At 44.2% G+C, this 14291-nt stretch overlaps 1 protein-coding gene across 1 annotated transcript in view; it reads left to right on the top strand.

Annotated features, from left to right (window-relative positions):
- Positions 1 to 13140, top strand: part of LOC110504499 (protocadherin-11 X-linked) — a 306316-nt gene extending 293176 nt beyond the window's left edge. The window contains exon 7 of the mRNA XM_036970557.1: positions 10567 to 13140. Within this exon, the coding sequence (XP_036826452.1) occupies positions 10567 to 11012 (446 nt within the window). The 3' untranslated portion in view covers positions 11013 to 13140. The remainder of the gene's footprint in view (positions 1 to 10566) is intronic.
- Positions 13141 to 14291: the final 1151 nt, after the last annotated feature.

The raw sequence follows: 14291 nt of genomic DNA, 5'->3' as shown, positions 1-14291 counted from the left end.
ATCGTCAGACAGGGCCACAGTTTCCCCCGAACCCCCCCCCCCCCCCCCCCCCCCCCATCTCAGCCTCCAGTATCTATGCTGCAATAGTCTATGTGCCGGGAGGATAGGGTCAGTCTGTCCTATCTGGGGTGTAATTCTCCTGTCTTAGCTGGTGCCCTGTGTGCACTTAGGTATGCTCCCTCTAATTCTCCCATCTCTCTCTCTCCCGGAGGACCTGAGCCCTAGGACCATGCCTCAGGACTACCTGGCCTGATATCTCCTGGCTGTACCCAGTCCACCCGGTCGTGCTGCTGCTCCAGTTTCTGCTGTTCTGCCTGTGGCTATGGAACCCTGACCTGTTCACCCTCTCTCTTTCTCCCTCTCTGCTGCACCTGATGTCTCGACCTCTGAATGCTCGGCTATGACAGCCAACTGACATTTACTCCTGAGGTGCTGACATGTTGTACCTTCTACAACCACTGTGATTATTATTTGACCCTGCTGGTCATCTATGAACATTTCAACATCTTTAAAAATGATCTGGCCTTAATGGCCATGAACTCTTATAATCTCCACCCGGTACAGCCAGAAGAGGACTGGCCACCCCTCAGATCCTGGTTCCTCTCTAGGTTTCTTCCTAGGTTCTGGCCTTTTTATGGAGTTTTTCCTAGCCACCGTGCTTCTACATTTACATTGCTTACTGTTTGGGGGTTTTAGGCTGGGTTTCTGTACAGCACTTTGAGATATCAGCTGATGTACGAAGGGCTATATAAATACATTTGATTTGATTTGATTTGAATAAGAATCGTACAGAACACAACGTATTTCAAGAATCTAAGACACAACATCAGAGAAAGTTGCCTAATCCCTGTTGTTACCTGGGTTTGGGCTGGGTTTCTGTATAAGCACTTTGTGACATCTGCTGATGTAAAAGGGGCTTTTTTAAATACATTTGATTTGATTTGGATTTGAAGTCCTACATCGGCTCTCATTGCTTACTGGTAACAATACTTCTGCGTCCTGGTAAGAAAAGTTATGGTGTTTGAGGAATCATATGTCCTGGATGATATGCAATTATCCATTTAATTAGCATTAATGGGTTTCTACATGCTCGCATAATGAGTTTAATAATATTTGATGTGCATGTCTTAATAATTGTGAACCTGTTCCAGATTTAGCCAGGTATGGTGGTAAACATCCTTGTATTCGCATGGGAAAGGTTTATGATTATCAGACTTAAAAGTATCTTTGTTGAATAAGACCTGAAGACCAATGCAATTTTCCATGCAGAGGTTTTATGTCAAATTAACACTCACTTCGTTGGTACTGTAGGTGTGTAAAGTAAGATTCAGATTCAGTCGAGTAAGATTTGGTTACGTACAGATGTGGGATCTTAATTTGAGAGAGTTTGCAGGAAAATAATGCTGCAGCAAGAGAAAATGTGAATTATTATGTTATGTTTTAATGTAATTTTTTTTGTAGGGGTTAGATACATTTTTTGTTAAGACAAATCAACCTTGAATATACAACGAGTTTACTGTGCAGTAAAATTCCCAGCAACAAAAGAGTGATCAAATTAAGTTCCTACATTTGTAGGATTCCGGGATTCACACGGCTGAGGTCAATCAGCCACAGAAGTTGCTATGGGGAAGGGAAGGTCAAAGCGATGGGGCGTAGTATGTAAGCGTTCGATTGGCTCGTGGATGTGATGAGGTAGCAATGTTATATTGACGTTGGCAAAAGCAGTGGAATCACCTTGCTCAAGACCTTTATATCTGCTGGTGGTCAAGAACTATGCCACACACACTGCAGGTCCAGGAAGAGTGATGTGCTGTGTTATGATCTCAGTCCTTTAGGGTGAATTTTGGCATATTTTCAAGAGGTGTCATTTAGACCGATGTTGTACAGTAAGTTATCATGGATTGCCTTTAAAGTCCGCAGTGATAGATGATAACAAAGGTGTAGTGCTGGATTGAAGACACAGGCTATGACATTAAAACATATACACAGTTGTATGGCTGCAGTACGATAAACACATAACCAGTATTTTCAAACCAGATCTAAACAGCATGTTACCTGCCCACACATTTCTATTAAAAATAAATGTCCTTTAAGAGAAAAGAGAAACCATCACAGATAATATTTTTTTGATTCACGTACGGTATCTATCAGCCCAATGTGTAATTAGTTTTTGAAGCTACACAGGTGGTACTGTTATTTCCCTCAATACAAAAGGCAGTTAAACAGCATCAGTTATTAGAGGTACCAGTTCCCCTCTAGGCAGTTAAACAGCATCAGATATTAGAGGTACCAGTTCCCCTCTAGGCAGTTAAACAGCATCAGATATTAGAGGTACCAGTTCCCTTCTAGGCAGTTAAACAGCATCAGATATTAGAGGTACCAGTTCCCCTCTAGGCAGTTAAACAGCATCAGATATTAGAGGTACCAGTTCCCCTCTAGGCAGTTAAACAGCATCAGATATTAGAGGTACCAGTTCCCTTCTAGGCAGTTAAACAGCCTCAGACAGAGGTACCAGTTCCCCTCTAGGCAGTTAAACAACATCAGATGTTAGGGGTACCAGTTCCCCTCTAGGCAGTTAAACAGCATCAGATATTAGAGGTACCAGTTCCCCTCTAGGCAGTTAAACAGCATCAGATATTAGAGGTACCAGTTCCCCTCTAGGCAGTTAAACAGCATCAGATATTAGAGGTACCAGTTCCCTTCTAGGCAGTTAAACAGCCTCAGACAGAGGTACCAGTTCCCCTCTAGGCAGTTAAACAGCATCAGATGTTAGGGGTACCAGTTCCCCTCTAGGCAGTTAAACAGCATCAGATATTAGAGGTACCAGTTCCCCTCTAGGCAGTTAAACAGCATCAGATATTAGAGGTACCAGTTCCCCTCTAGGCAGTTAAACAGCATCAGATATTAGAGGTACCAGTTCCCTTCTAGGCAGTTAAACAGCCTCAGACAGAGGTACCAGTTCCCCTCTAGGCAGTTAAACAGCATCAGATGTTAGGGGTACCAGTTCCCCTCTAGGCAGTTAAACAGCATCAGACAGAGGTACCAGTTCCCCTCTACGCAGATAAACAGCATCAGATGTTAGAGTTACCAGTTCCCCTCTAGGCAGTTAAAAAGCATCAGACAGAGGTACCAGTTCCACTCTAGGCAGTTAGACAGCATCAGACATTAGGGGTACCAGTTCCCCTCTAGGCTGACGAAAGTAGTCTGAGCTGTTATCAACGTCAGTCAAGTCCCCAAATGACACCGTATTCCCTAAAACAGTGCACTACTTTTGACCCCTATTAAAAATAGTGCACTGTGGAAGGGAATAGGGTGCCGTTTGGGGACCTAGCCCTGGTCCCCCCGTGGAGTAGAAACGGATACAGACTCCATCCCCTTTGAGCTGTTTAATGTGAAATATCACATACAGACATAGCAGCACTCCTCCTCTGGCTGTTGTCACAGCAGCAATGACAGCTCTCACTGTGACTTCACCCAGGGAAAGCACTGCCGCAACAAATACCTTACCCTCAGTATTATGTCATTACAGACATGTTCATCTGCCTTTGAACTGATCACTTATGTTGTGAGGGGGATGCACTGGTGTTCCTTGCACATGCATCTAGGCTTTGTCGTGTGTGTGTGTGTGTGTGTGTGTGTGTGTGTGTGTGTGTGTGTGTGTGTGTGTGTGTGTGTGTGTGTGTGTGTGTGTGTGTGCGTGTGTGTGTGTGTGTGTGTGTGTGTGTGTGTGTGCGTCTGTGTGTGTGTGTGTGTGTGCGTCTGTGTGTGTGTGTGTGTGTGTGTGTGTGTGTGTGTGTGTGTGTGTGTGTGTGTGTGTGTGTGTGTGTGCGTGTGTGTGTGCGTCTGCGTGTGTGTGTGTGTGTGTGTGTGTGTGTGTGTGTGTGTGTGTGTGTGTGTGTGTGTGTGTGTGTGTGTGTGTCTCGAGTAATATTTTGTATGTTATTTTCCCCTCCAACAAAAAAAAATGTACCTTGTAAAAGAAAAAATACTACAGAGAAAAGGCTGCTATTAAATGATTTGACTCGGGGAAAAGTAAGGACTCATTGTGCTTGCTCAGTGAGCTGCATCATTTTTGTTCCCTAAATGAAGTTAGTGACCCTCTGAAAGCTGACACAGTTGCTGCTCAGACGATGTATTCACTCAGACTCAGAGGCTGGGAGGCTGAGCAGGCCGACATTGAGAGGTTTCGGGCTCCATTCAATCTGTATTGCTGCAGCCGTTGCGTACTGTATGGAACGATAGAAATATGAAGGTACTGTCCCATTGAGCCCACATATACAGTACTGTACAACGTTTACAGTGAATTGCAGTCTCGGCGAACGCAGGAAAATTACCTTTAAATTTCAATCACGCTTTAAAGCGGAACTTCCGCGACAGTGGATTGAATAGAGCTCTAATTTCCAGATCTGACTCCATCCACCATCCCCAAGGGGGACTCCATGCCCAAGGGGGACTCCATGCCCAAGGAGCCACCATTCCCAAGGGGCCACCATGCCCAAGGGGGACTCCATGTCCAAGGGGCCACCATGCCCAAGGGGGACTCCATGCCCAAGAGGGACTCCTTGCCCAAGGGGGACTCCATACCCAAGGGGCCACCATGCCCAAGGGGGACTCCATTCCCAAGGGGCCACCATTCCCAAGGGGACACCATGCCCAAGAGGGACTCCTTGCCCAAGGGGGACTCCATACCCAAGGGGCCACCATGCCCAAGGGGGACTCCATGCCCAAGCGGCCACCATGCCCAAGGGGCCACCATGCCCAAGGGGGACTCCATGCCCAAGGGGGACTCCATGCCCAAGGGGCCACCATGCCCAAGGGGGACTCCATGCCCAAGGGGCCACCATGCCCAAGGGGCCACCATGCCCAAGGGGGACTCCATGTCCAAGGGGCCACCATGCCCAAGGGGGACTCCATGCCCAAGGGGGACTCCATGCCCAAGGGGCCACCATGGAGGGGGGGGGGAGTCTAATTAGCAATATATATATATTTTTTAAAAGTTTAATTACAACAAATCGGTCAGTTTAAGCTCGAGATATCTTCTTTTTTTTGCATTGGATGCGTCTCCATCCACCATATCCGCCTTTGCAACACTTCCGCATCTGCGGTGAAAACGCTGGAGCGTGTTTGTCAGACCATGAGACATCATGAAAATTGGTAATCTCACAAAATTGTCTGTCGCGTCCGATTTGGCCTACGAACTGTTAAGACCCCTCTATGGAAAGATGAGACTCTCACAAAACACGATGGTGTTCTCTGTTTTGCTCTACAATCCCCACAACGTCTTGGGACTCGTCTGAAGTTGGGACAGCCGACCTGCCAACTTTTCTCTATAGCGTCCGATAGCAAAATTATCCTTGATATGACATTCTTTAAAAAAAAAAATCCATATAGCTTAGTAGAACCCCCTCTTCCAGCTTAGACAGGGTTTAGACTCTTTAATAAAATAACTTCACTGTTGTGAAAGTCATTGTTTCAAATTTGAGCTGGCTAGGGAATTAAATTAAACAGAGCATGCTCAACTTGTAATGTCAGGATCTCACAGCCATAGACACAGACTAAGGACTAAGGACTATTCAATTATTGATAGCATTCTTACTTATGCAAATATGCTAAATTATTTCAATGTGACAGCTTGAAGCAGAGGCCTGGAGGACTTTATATGATGTCATAGCAAGGACCTCTCTTCTTTTCCTCTTTGTGTGTCAGAACTATCAGACTCTGTGGGCTCCTGTTTGCTGTGGTGCATACTGTTTTACATTCTAATTACAGGAGTTGACAGGTTTTATTGCTGGGGCTCAATGGTGAGGCCTTTTTCTCTTCCTGGACTCATTTCACATGTGATGTCAGCTTGAGCATAATGAGATAAGATAGTTGGAGTGCCTTGCTTTCTCCCTCCCAGCTTTCTCCCTCCCAGCTTTCTCCCTCCCAGCTTTCTCCCTCCCTGCTTTCTCCCTCCTTGCTTTCTCCCTCCCTGCTTTCTCCCTCCCTGCTTTCTCCCTCCCTGCTTACTCCCTGCCAGCTTTCTCCCTCCCGACTATCTCCCTCCCAGCTTTGTCCCTCCCGGCTATCTCCCTCCCTGCTATCTCCCTCCTTGCTTTCTCCCTCCCTGCTATCTCCCTCCCGTCTATCTCCCTCCCGGCTATATCCCTCCTAGCTTTCTCCCTCCTTGCTTTCTCTCTCCTTGCTTTCTCCCTCCTTGCTATCTCCCTCCTTGCTATCTCCCTCCCAGCTTTCTCCCTCCCTGCTTTCTCCCTCCTTGCTTTCCCCCTCCCTGCTTTCTCCCTCCCTGCTTTCTCCCTCCCTGCTTTCTCCCTCCCTGCTTACTCCCTGCCAGCTTTCTCCCTCCCGACTATCTCCCTCCCAGCTTTCTCCCTCCCGGCTATCTCCCTCCCTGCTATCTCCCTCCTTGCTTTCTCCCTCCTTGCAATCTCCCTCCCGTCTATCTCCCTCCTTGCTTTCTCCCTCCTTGCTTTCTCCCTCCCAGCTTTCTCCCTCCCGGCTATCTCCCTCCTTTCTTTCTCCCTCACTGCTATCTTCCTCCTTGCTTTCTCCCTCTCGGCTATCTCCCTCCTTGCTTTCTCCCTCCCTGCTATCTCCCTCCTTGCTTTCTCCCTCCCGGCTATCTCCCTCCTTGTTTTCTCCCTCCCTGCTATCTCACTCCCTGCTATCTCCCTCCCGGCTATCTCCCTCCTTGTTTTCTCCCTCCCTGCTATCTCACTCCCTGCTATCTCCCTCCCTGCTATCTCCCTCCCTGCTTTCTCCCTCCCTGCTATCTCCCTCCCTGCTATCTCCCTCCTTGCTTTCTCCCTCCCGGCTATCTCCCTCCTTGCTTTCTCCCTCCCTGCTATCTCACTCCCTGCTATCTCCCTCCCTGCTTTCTCCCTCCCTGCTTTCTCTCTCCCCGAATGCAAATACAGTCTATAGCTCATGACTATACTCATTGTAGCTTGCACATAAAATATGCTAACAAGAATCCTAAGAAGTGTTGATTAGTATGATTTTGTGATGTTTACATCTTTTAGTTATCATAATTGACCAGATTGAGGTAATGTTGAGTAGATCAGAGGAACCAAAGTGTGCCATGGTGACAATTATTTTTTTTAAATAATAATGTTTTAGGATGTTCATAAAATGTTTAGTACATTAAAGCCAATCTCAGAAACCAACAACAGAGACAGCTCTTATTTAATTAATCTACTGGGAATTCATTGTCTGTTGTAGGTAAACACAGGGAACCAAGGGAACACCAATGGGAATGACATGTTCTGCTTCTGTTTTTCTCTTTATGGGATGATTCAAATGAGTATTACTGCCTTTAATCACCTTCAGATAAACATCTAAGAGGTTAACATTTACAGGTCACCTTCAGATAAACATCTAAGAGGTTAACATTTACAGGTCACCTTCAGATAAACATCTAACGGGTTAAACATTTACAGGTCACCTTCAGATAAGCATCTAAGAGGTTAACATTTACAGGTCACCTTCAGATAAACATCTAACGGGTTAAACATTTACAGGTCACCTTCAGATAAACATCTAAGAGGTTAACATTTACAGGTCACCTTCAGATAAACATCTAAGAGGTTAACATTTACAGGTCACCTTCAGATAAGCATCTAAGAGGTTAACATTTACAGGTCACCTTCAGATAAACATCTAACGGGTTAAACATTTACAGGTCACCTTCAGATAAGCATCTAAGAGGTTAACATTTACAGGTCACCTTCAGATAAACATCTAACGGGTTAAACATTTACAGGTCACCTTCAGATAAACATCTAAGAGGTTAAACATTTACAGGTCACCTTCAGATAAACATCTAAGAGGTTAACATTTACAGGTCACCTTCAGATAAACATCTAACGGGTTAAACATTTACAGGTCACCTTCAGATAAACATCTAAGAGGTTAACATTTACAGGTCACCTTCAGATAAGCATCTAAGAGGTTAACATTTACAGGTCACCTTCAGATAAACATCTAACGGGTTAAACATTTACAGGTCACCTTCAGATAAACATCTAAGAGGTTAACATGTACAGGTCACCTTCAGATAAACATCTAACGGGTTAAACATTTACAGGTCACCTTCAGATAAACATCTAAGAGGTTAAACATTTGTGAGAATGCTGTTCATCGACTACAGCTCGGCATTCAACACCATAGTACCCTCCAAGCTCGTCATCAAGCTCGAGACCCTGGGTCTCGACCCCGCCCTGTGCAACTGGGTACTGGACTTCCTGACGGGCCGCCCCCAGGTGGTGAGGGTAGGCAACAACATCTCCTCCCCGCTGATCCTCAACACTGGGGCCCCACAAGGTTGCGTTCTGAGCCCTCTCCTGTACTCCCTGTTCACCCACGACTGCGTGGCCACGCACGCCTCCAACTCAATCATCAAGTTTGCGGACGACACAACAGTGGTAGGCTTGATTACCAACAACGATGAGACGGCCTACAGGGAGGAGGTGAGGGCCCTCGGAGTGTGGTGTCAGGAAAACAACCTCACACTCAACGTCAACAAAACTAAGGAGATGATTGTGGACTTCAGGAAACAGCAGAGGGAACACCCCCCTATCCACATCGATGGAACAGTAGTGGAGAGGGTAGCAAGTTTTAAGTTCCTCGGCATACACATCACAGACAAACTGAATTGGTCCACTCACACAGACAGCATCGTGAAGAAGGCGCAGCAGCGCCTCTTCAACCTCAGGAGGCTGAAGAAATTCGGCTTGTCACCAAAAGCACTCACAAACTTCTACAGATGCACAATCGAGAGCATCCTGGCGGGCTGTATCACCGCCTGGTATGGCAACTGCACCGCCCTCAACCGTAAGGCTCTCCAGAGGGTAGTGAGGTCTGCACAACGCATCACCGGGGGCAAACTACCTGCCCTCCAGGACACCTACACCACCCGATGTCACAGGAAGGCCATAAAGATCATCAAGGACATCAACCACCCGAGCCACTGCCTGTTCACCCCGCTATCATCCAGAAGGCGAGGTCAGTACAGGTGCATCAAAGCTGGGACCGAGAGACTGAAAAACAGCTTCTATCTCAAGGCCATCAGACTGTTAAACAGCCACCACTAACACTGAGTGGCTGCTGCCAACACACTGACACTGACTCAACTCCAGCCACTTTAATAATGGGAATTGATGGGAAATGATGTAAATATATCACTAGCCACTTTAAACAATGCTACCTTATATAAATGTTACTTACCCTACATTATTCATCTCATATGCATACGTATATACTGTACTCTATATCATCGACGGTATCCTTATGTAATACATGTATCACTAGCCACTTTATACTATACTATGCCACTTTGTTTACATACTCATCTCATTTGTACATACTGTACCCGATACCATCTACTGTATCTTGCCTATGCTGCTCTGTACCATCACTCATTCATATATCCTTATGTACATATTCTTTATCCCCTTACACTGTGTACAAGACAGTAGTTTTGGAATTGTTAGTTAGATTACTTGTTATTACTGCATTGTCGGAACTAGAAGCACAAGCATTTCGCTACACTCGCATTAACATCTGCTAACCATGTGTATGTGACAAATAAAATTTGATTTGATTTGACATTTACAGGTCACCTTCAGATAAACATCTAAGAGGTTAACATTTACAGGTCACCTTCAGATAAACATCTAAGAGGTTAACATGTACAGGTCACCTTCAGATAAACATCTAAGAGGTTAACATGTACAGGTCACCTTCAGATAAACATCTAAGAGGTTAACATTTACAGGTCACCTTCAGATAAGCATCTAAGAGGTTAACATTTACAGGTCACCTTCAGATAAACATCTTTAACATGTACAGGTCACCTTCAGATAAGCATCTAAGAGGTTAACATTTACAGGTCACCTTCAGATAAACATCTAACGGGTTAAACATTTACAGGTCACCTTCAGATAAGCATCTAAGAGGTTAACATTTACAGGTCACCTTCAGATAAACATCTAAGAGGTTAACATTTACAGGTCACCTTCAGATAAACATCTAAGAGGTTAACATTTACAGGTCACCTTCAGATAAACATCTAAGAGGTTAACATTTACAGGTCACCTTCAGATAAGCATCTAAGAGGTTAACATTTACAGGTCACCTTCAGATAAACATCTAAGAGGTTAACATTTACAGGTCACCTTCAGATAAACATCTAAGAGGTTAACATTTACAGGTCACCTTCAGATAAACATCTAAGAGGTTAACATTTACAGGTCACCTTCAGATAAGCATCTAAGAGGTTAACATTTACAGGTCACCTTCAGATAAACATCTAACGGGTTAAACATTTACAGGTCACCTTCAGCTAAACATACAACTTAATTCTACTAACTTAGCAGTTGTTTTTTGTTTTTCTTGACCCCTCTCTAACTTAAAAAAAAAAAAAAGGCCCAGCACTACAATATCCTTGTCTTAATCCTTTTACTAACAGTAAATGGCATGCTGAAATAATTTAACTGAACTTATCATTATTTTCTTATCCTTTTTCTTATTTTTTTCTCTCTTTCGTTTGATGTCTTTGTGCTGCAGCCATGGTGGAGGTGAACCTCGCCAAGGCCCTGGCCGAAGCCTCCGAGACGTGCACCCAGGAATGTCTGATCCTGGGCCACTCCGACAGCTGCTGGATGCCCCCCTCCCTGGTGACCCAGTTCCAGTCTCCGTCCAACACGGGTACCCTGCCTACCCTGCCCTCCTTTGGCTTCCAGCATCAGCAGAGTTACCCCTGGGCCAGGGGAGTCAAGGCGGACGGGCGTCAGTGCCATACCCTGGGAAGGCCTGCGCCCAAAGACGATCTGGCTAAAGGGATGAACCGACCGCAGTTCTACAACACTCTGGAAAGACACTGCAGTAGCAAGAGTAAGGAGTCTGACCCCGTCAAGGTCATCCCTCTGGCCAGCTTTTCCTCGCCTTTGTCGGGCCAGCAGACCCCAGCCAATGAGGGATCGTCTGCCTTCTTACATGAGCATCAGCTGTAAGGGGCTGTACGGGGCCAAATTAACACCAACCAGTTTGTCTAATGTATCTTGATGTATATTTAACATCAGTAGTAAGGGGCTGTAAGGGGACAGAGTAACACCAACCAATTTATCTTGATAGTTTGTGTGTATGTGTGTGAACATGAAATGTGAAGGAAGGGATGATGACAAAGCGGTTACTCAATCTCCACAATGTTGTTACTCAGTCTCCACAATGTTGTTACTCAGTCTCCACAATGTTGCTACTCAGTCTCCACAATGGTGTTACCCAATCTCCACAATGTTGTTACTCAGTCTCCACAATGGTGTTACTCAGTCTCCACAATGTTGTTACTCAGTCTCCACAATGTTGTTACTCAGTCTCCACAATGTTGTTACTCAGTCTCCACAATGTTGTTACTCAGTCTCCACAATGGTGTTACTCAGTCTCCACAATGTTGTTACTCAGTCTCCACAATGTTGTTACTCAGTCTCCACAATGTTGTTACTCAGTCTCCACAATGTTGTTACTCAGTCTCCACAATGTTGTTACTCAGTCTCCACAATGGTGTTACTCAGTCTCCACAATGTTGTTACTCAGTCTCCACAATGTTGTTACTCAGTCTCCACAATGTTGTTACTCAGTCTCCACAATGTTGTTACTCAGTCTCCACAATGTTGTTACTCAGTCTCCACAATGTTGTTACTCAGTCTCCACAATGTTGTTACTCAGTCTCCACAGTGTTGTTACTCAGTCTCCACAGTGTTGTTACTCAGTCTCCACAATGTTGTTACTCAGTCTCCACAATGTTGTTATTCAGTCTCCACAATGTTGTTACTCAGTCTCCACAATGTTGTGAAGAAGAGGACCTGACAATGGCTGTACTCATAGAATGATATTGTGCAAAAGAAATTGAAATGTGTATGAAATGACAAACTTCTTTGAAGAAATTTTTGTCCAATTTAATCCATGTACAGTATATAAAAATGGTAGTCCTATACCAAAGTAGATTCACAACAGCAAAAAATATAATAATAATATATATATATATATATAAGGTCAGCTTTCAGTTTGGTAGAGATTTTTCTGATCACTGATCAAAAAGATGAATAAATACTATGTATATTGGAACCAGCTTAGTGGAACCCCAAACACCATTTTACTTACCGATAAAGAAAACAACAACAACAACAAAAACACACACAGTATATCTTGTCGAACAAGCAGAATCTGGGAATATGCTATTCGTGAACCCAAGGTGTAACGGTGTATTTGGTCCAATCTCTGGTGCAATACTGCTTAGTGTATCCAGCAAGACATTCAGCTCCAGCTCCAACTGATGATCCAAGTTACCCTTTTCTCTTGCCTGAATTATGTTCAAAGAATCCCGTCTTGTTCAGGGGTCTTCAGACACATACCTAAGACTCAATGGACAAAAAAATAGTTTCACTCTGTGTCGTGCTAACACTTTATATAAATATACAGTACAGGCTCTTCCCCCATTATATTCCTAACACTGTGTTCCTCCTCAAATGTTTCTTGTATGGCATGTTTACGATGCTTTTCACCACCTTTCCCTCCACTCTACTGCAAACCTGCTCATGTTCTACATTATCTTTCCCCTTGTATTAAGAACCTACCAATTTTCAACATTATCTTTCTCCTGTAATAAGAACATACTCATTTTCTACATTATCTTTCCCCTTGTATTAAGAACCTACCAATTTTCAACATTATCTTTCTCCTGTAATAAGAACATACTCATTTTCTACATTATCTCTTGAACAGCCCAGACAGAGGTTCCATGCAAAGAGATACAGCCTTTGCTTTTCCACCACACTTTCACTTCGTTATCTTCCTTTCATAAAATATAACATGTTCTGCACGCATCGTAATGAGTGCTATGGAGCCAATTAAAAATATCTCCCAATAGTCTAATTACGTCATCTCCACAGTAAGTAATAGCCGTGGTTGACAGTTCTGTAATAGTTGTCTAGTCTCACTAAAACATTATGTATTTCCTACTAGTCGGGTGAAAAGGGTGGTACCAGTCAAACGGTTGGACCCAACTAGTCATTAAAGGGTTTTTCTTTATTTTTACTATTTTCTACACTGTATACAATTAGTGAGGACTTCAAAACTAGGAAATAACACATATGGACTCATGTAGTGACCCCAAAAAAAGTGTTTAACATATCAAATCAAAATCACCCTTTGTCTTGATGACAGCTTTGCACACTCTTGGCATTCTATCAACCAGCTTCATGAGGAATGCTTTTCCAACCGTCTTGAAGGAGTTCCCAAATATGCTGAGCACTTGCTGTCTGCTTTTCCTTCACTCTGCTGTCCAAATCGTCCCAAACCATCTCATTTGTGTTGAGGTCGGGTGATTGTGGAGACCAGGTCATCTGATGCAGCACCATCACTCTCCTTCTTGGTCAAATAGCCCTTACACAGCCTGGAGGTGTGTTTGGGGTCATTGTCCTGTTGAAAGAATAAGGATAGTTCCACTAAACGCAAACCAGATGAGATGGCGTATCGCTGCAGAATGCTGTGGTAGCCATGCTGGTAAAGTGTGACTTGAATTTTAAATATATCACAGACAGTGTCACCAGCAAAGCACCCCCAAACCATCACACCTCCTCTTCCATGCTTCACGGTGGGAACCACACATGTTTGCGTCTCACACAAGATACGGCAGTTGGAACCAAAAATATCAAATTAGGACTCATCAGAGCAAAGGGCAGATTTCCACAGGTCTAAATGTCCATTGCTCGTGTGTCTTGGCCCAAGCAAGACTTTTGTTCTTATTGGTGTCCTTTAGTGGTGGATTCTTTGCAGCAATGTAACCATGAAGGCCTGGTTTACTCAGTCTCCTCTGAACAGTTGATGTTGAGAGGTGTCTGCTACCTGAACTCTGTGAAACATTTATTTGGGCTGCATTCTGAGGTGCAATTATCTCTAATGGACTTATGTTCTGCAGCATGTTCTTGAAATGTTCCGGATTGACTGACCTTCATCTTTTAAATAAATAATGGACTGTCATTTCTTTGCTTATTTGAGCTGTTCTTGCCATAATATGGACTTAGTCTTTTACCGAATAGGGCTATCTTCTGTATACCACCCCTACGTTGTCACAACACAACTGGTTGGCTCAAATGCATTGAGAAGGAAAAAAATTCCACAAATTAACTTTTAACAAGTCACACCTGTTAATTGAAATACATTCCAGGTGACTACCTCATGAACCAGGTTGAGAGAATGCCAAGAGTGTGCAAAGCTATCATTAAGGCAAAGGG

The sequence above is a fragment of the Oncorhynchus mykiss genome, chromosome 31 (assembly GCF_013265735.2).
Source record: "Oncorhynchus mykiss isolate Arlee chromosome 31, USDA_OmykA_1.1, whole genome shotgun sequence".
Classification (NCBI taxonomy): domain Eukaryota; kingdom Metazoa; phylum Chordata; class Actinopteri; order Salmoniformes; family Salmonidae; genus Oncorhynchus; species Oncorhynchus mykiss.
Note: the sequence above shows the minus strand (reverse complement) of the source record. Positions and strands in the feature narration are given on the sequence as shown.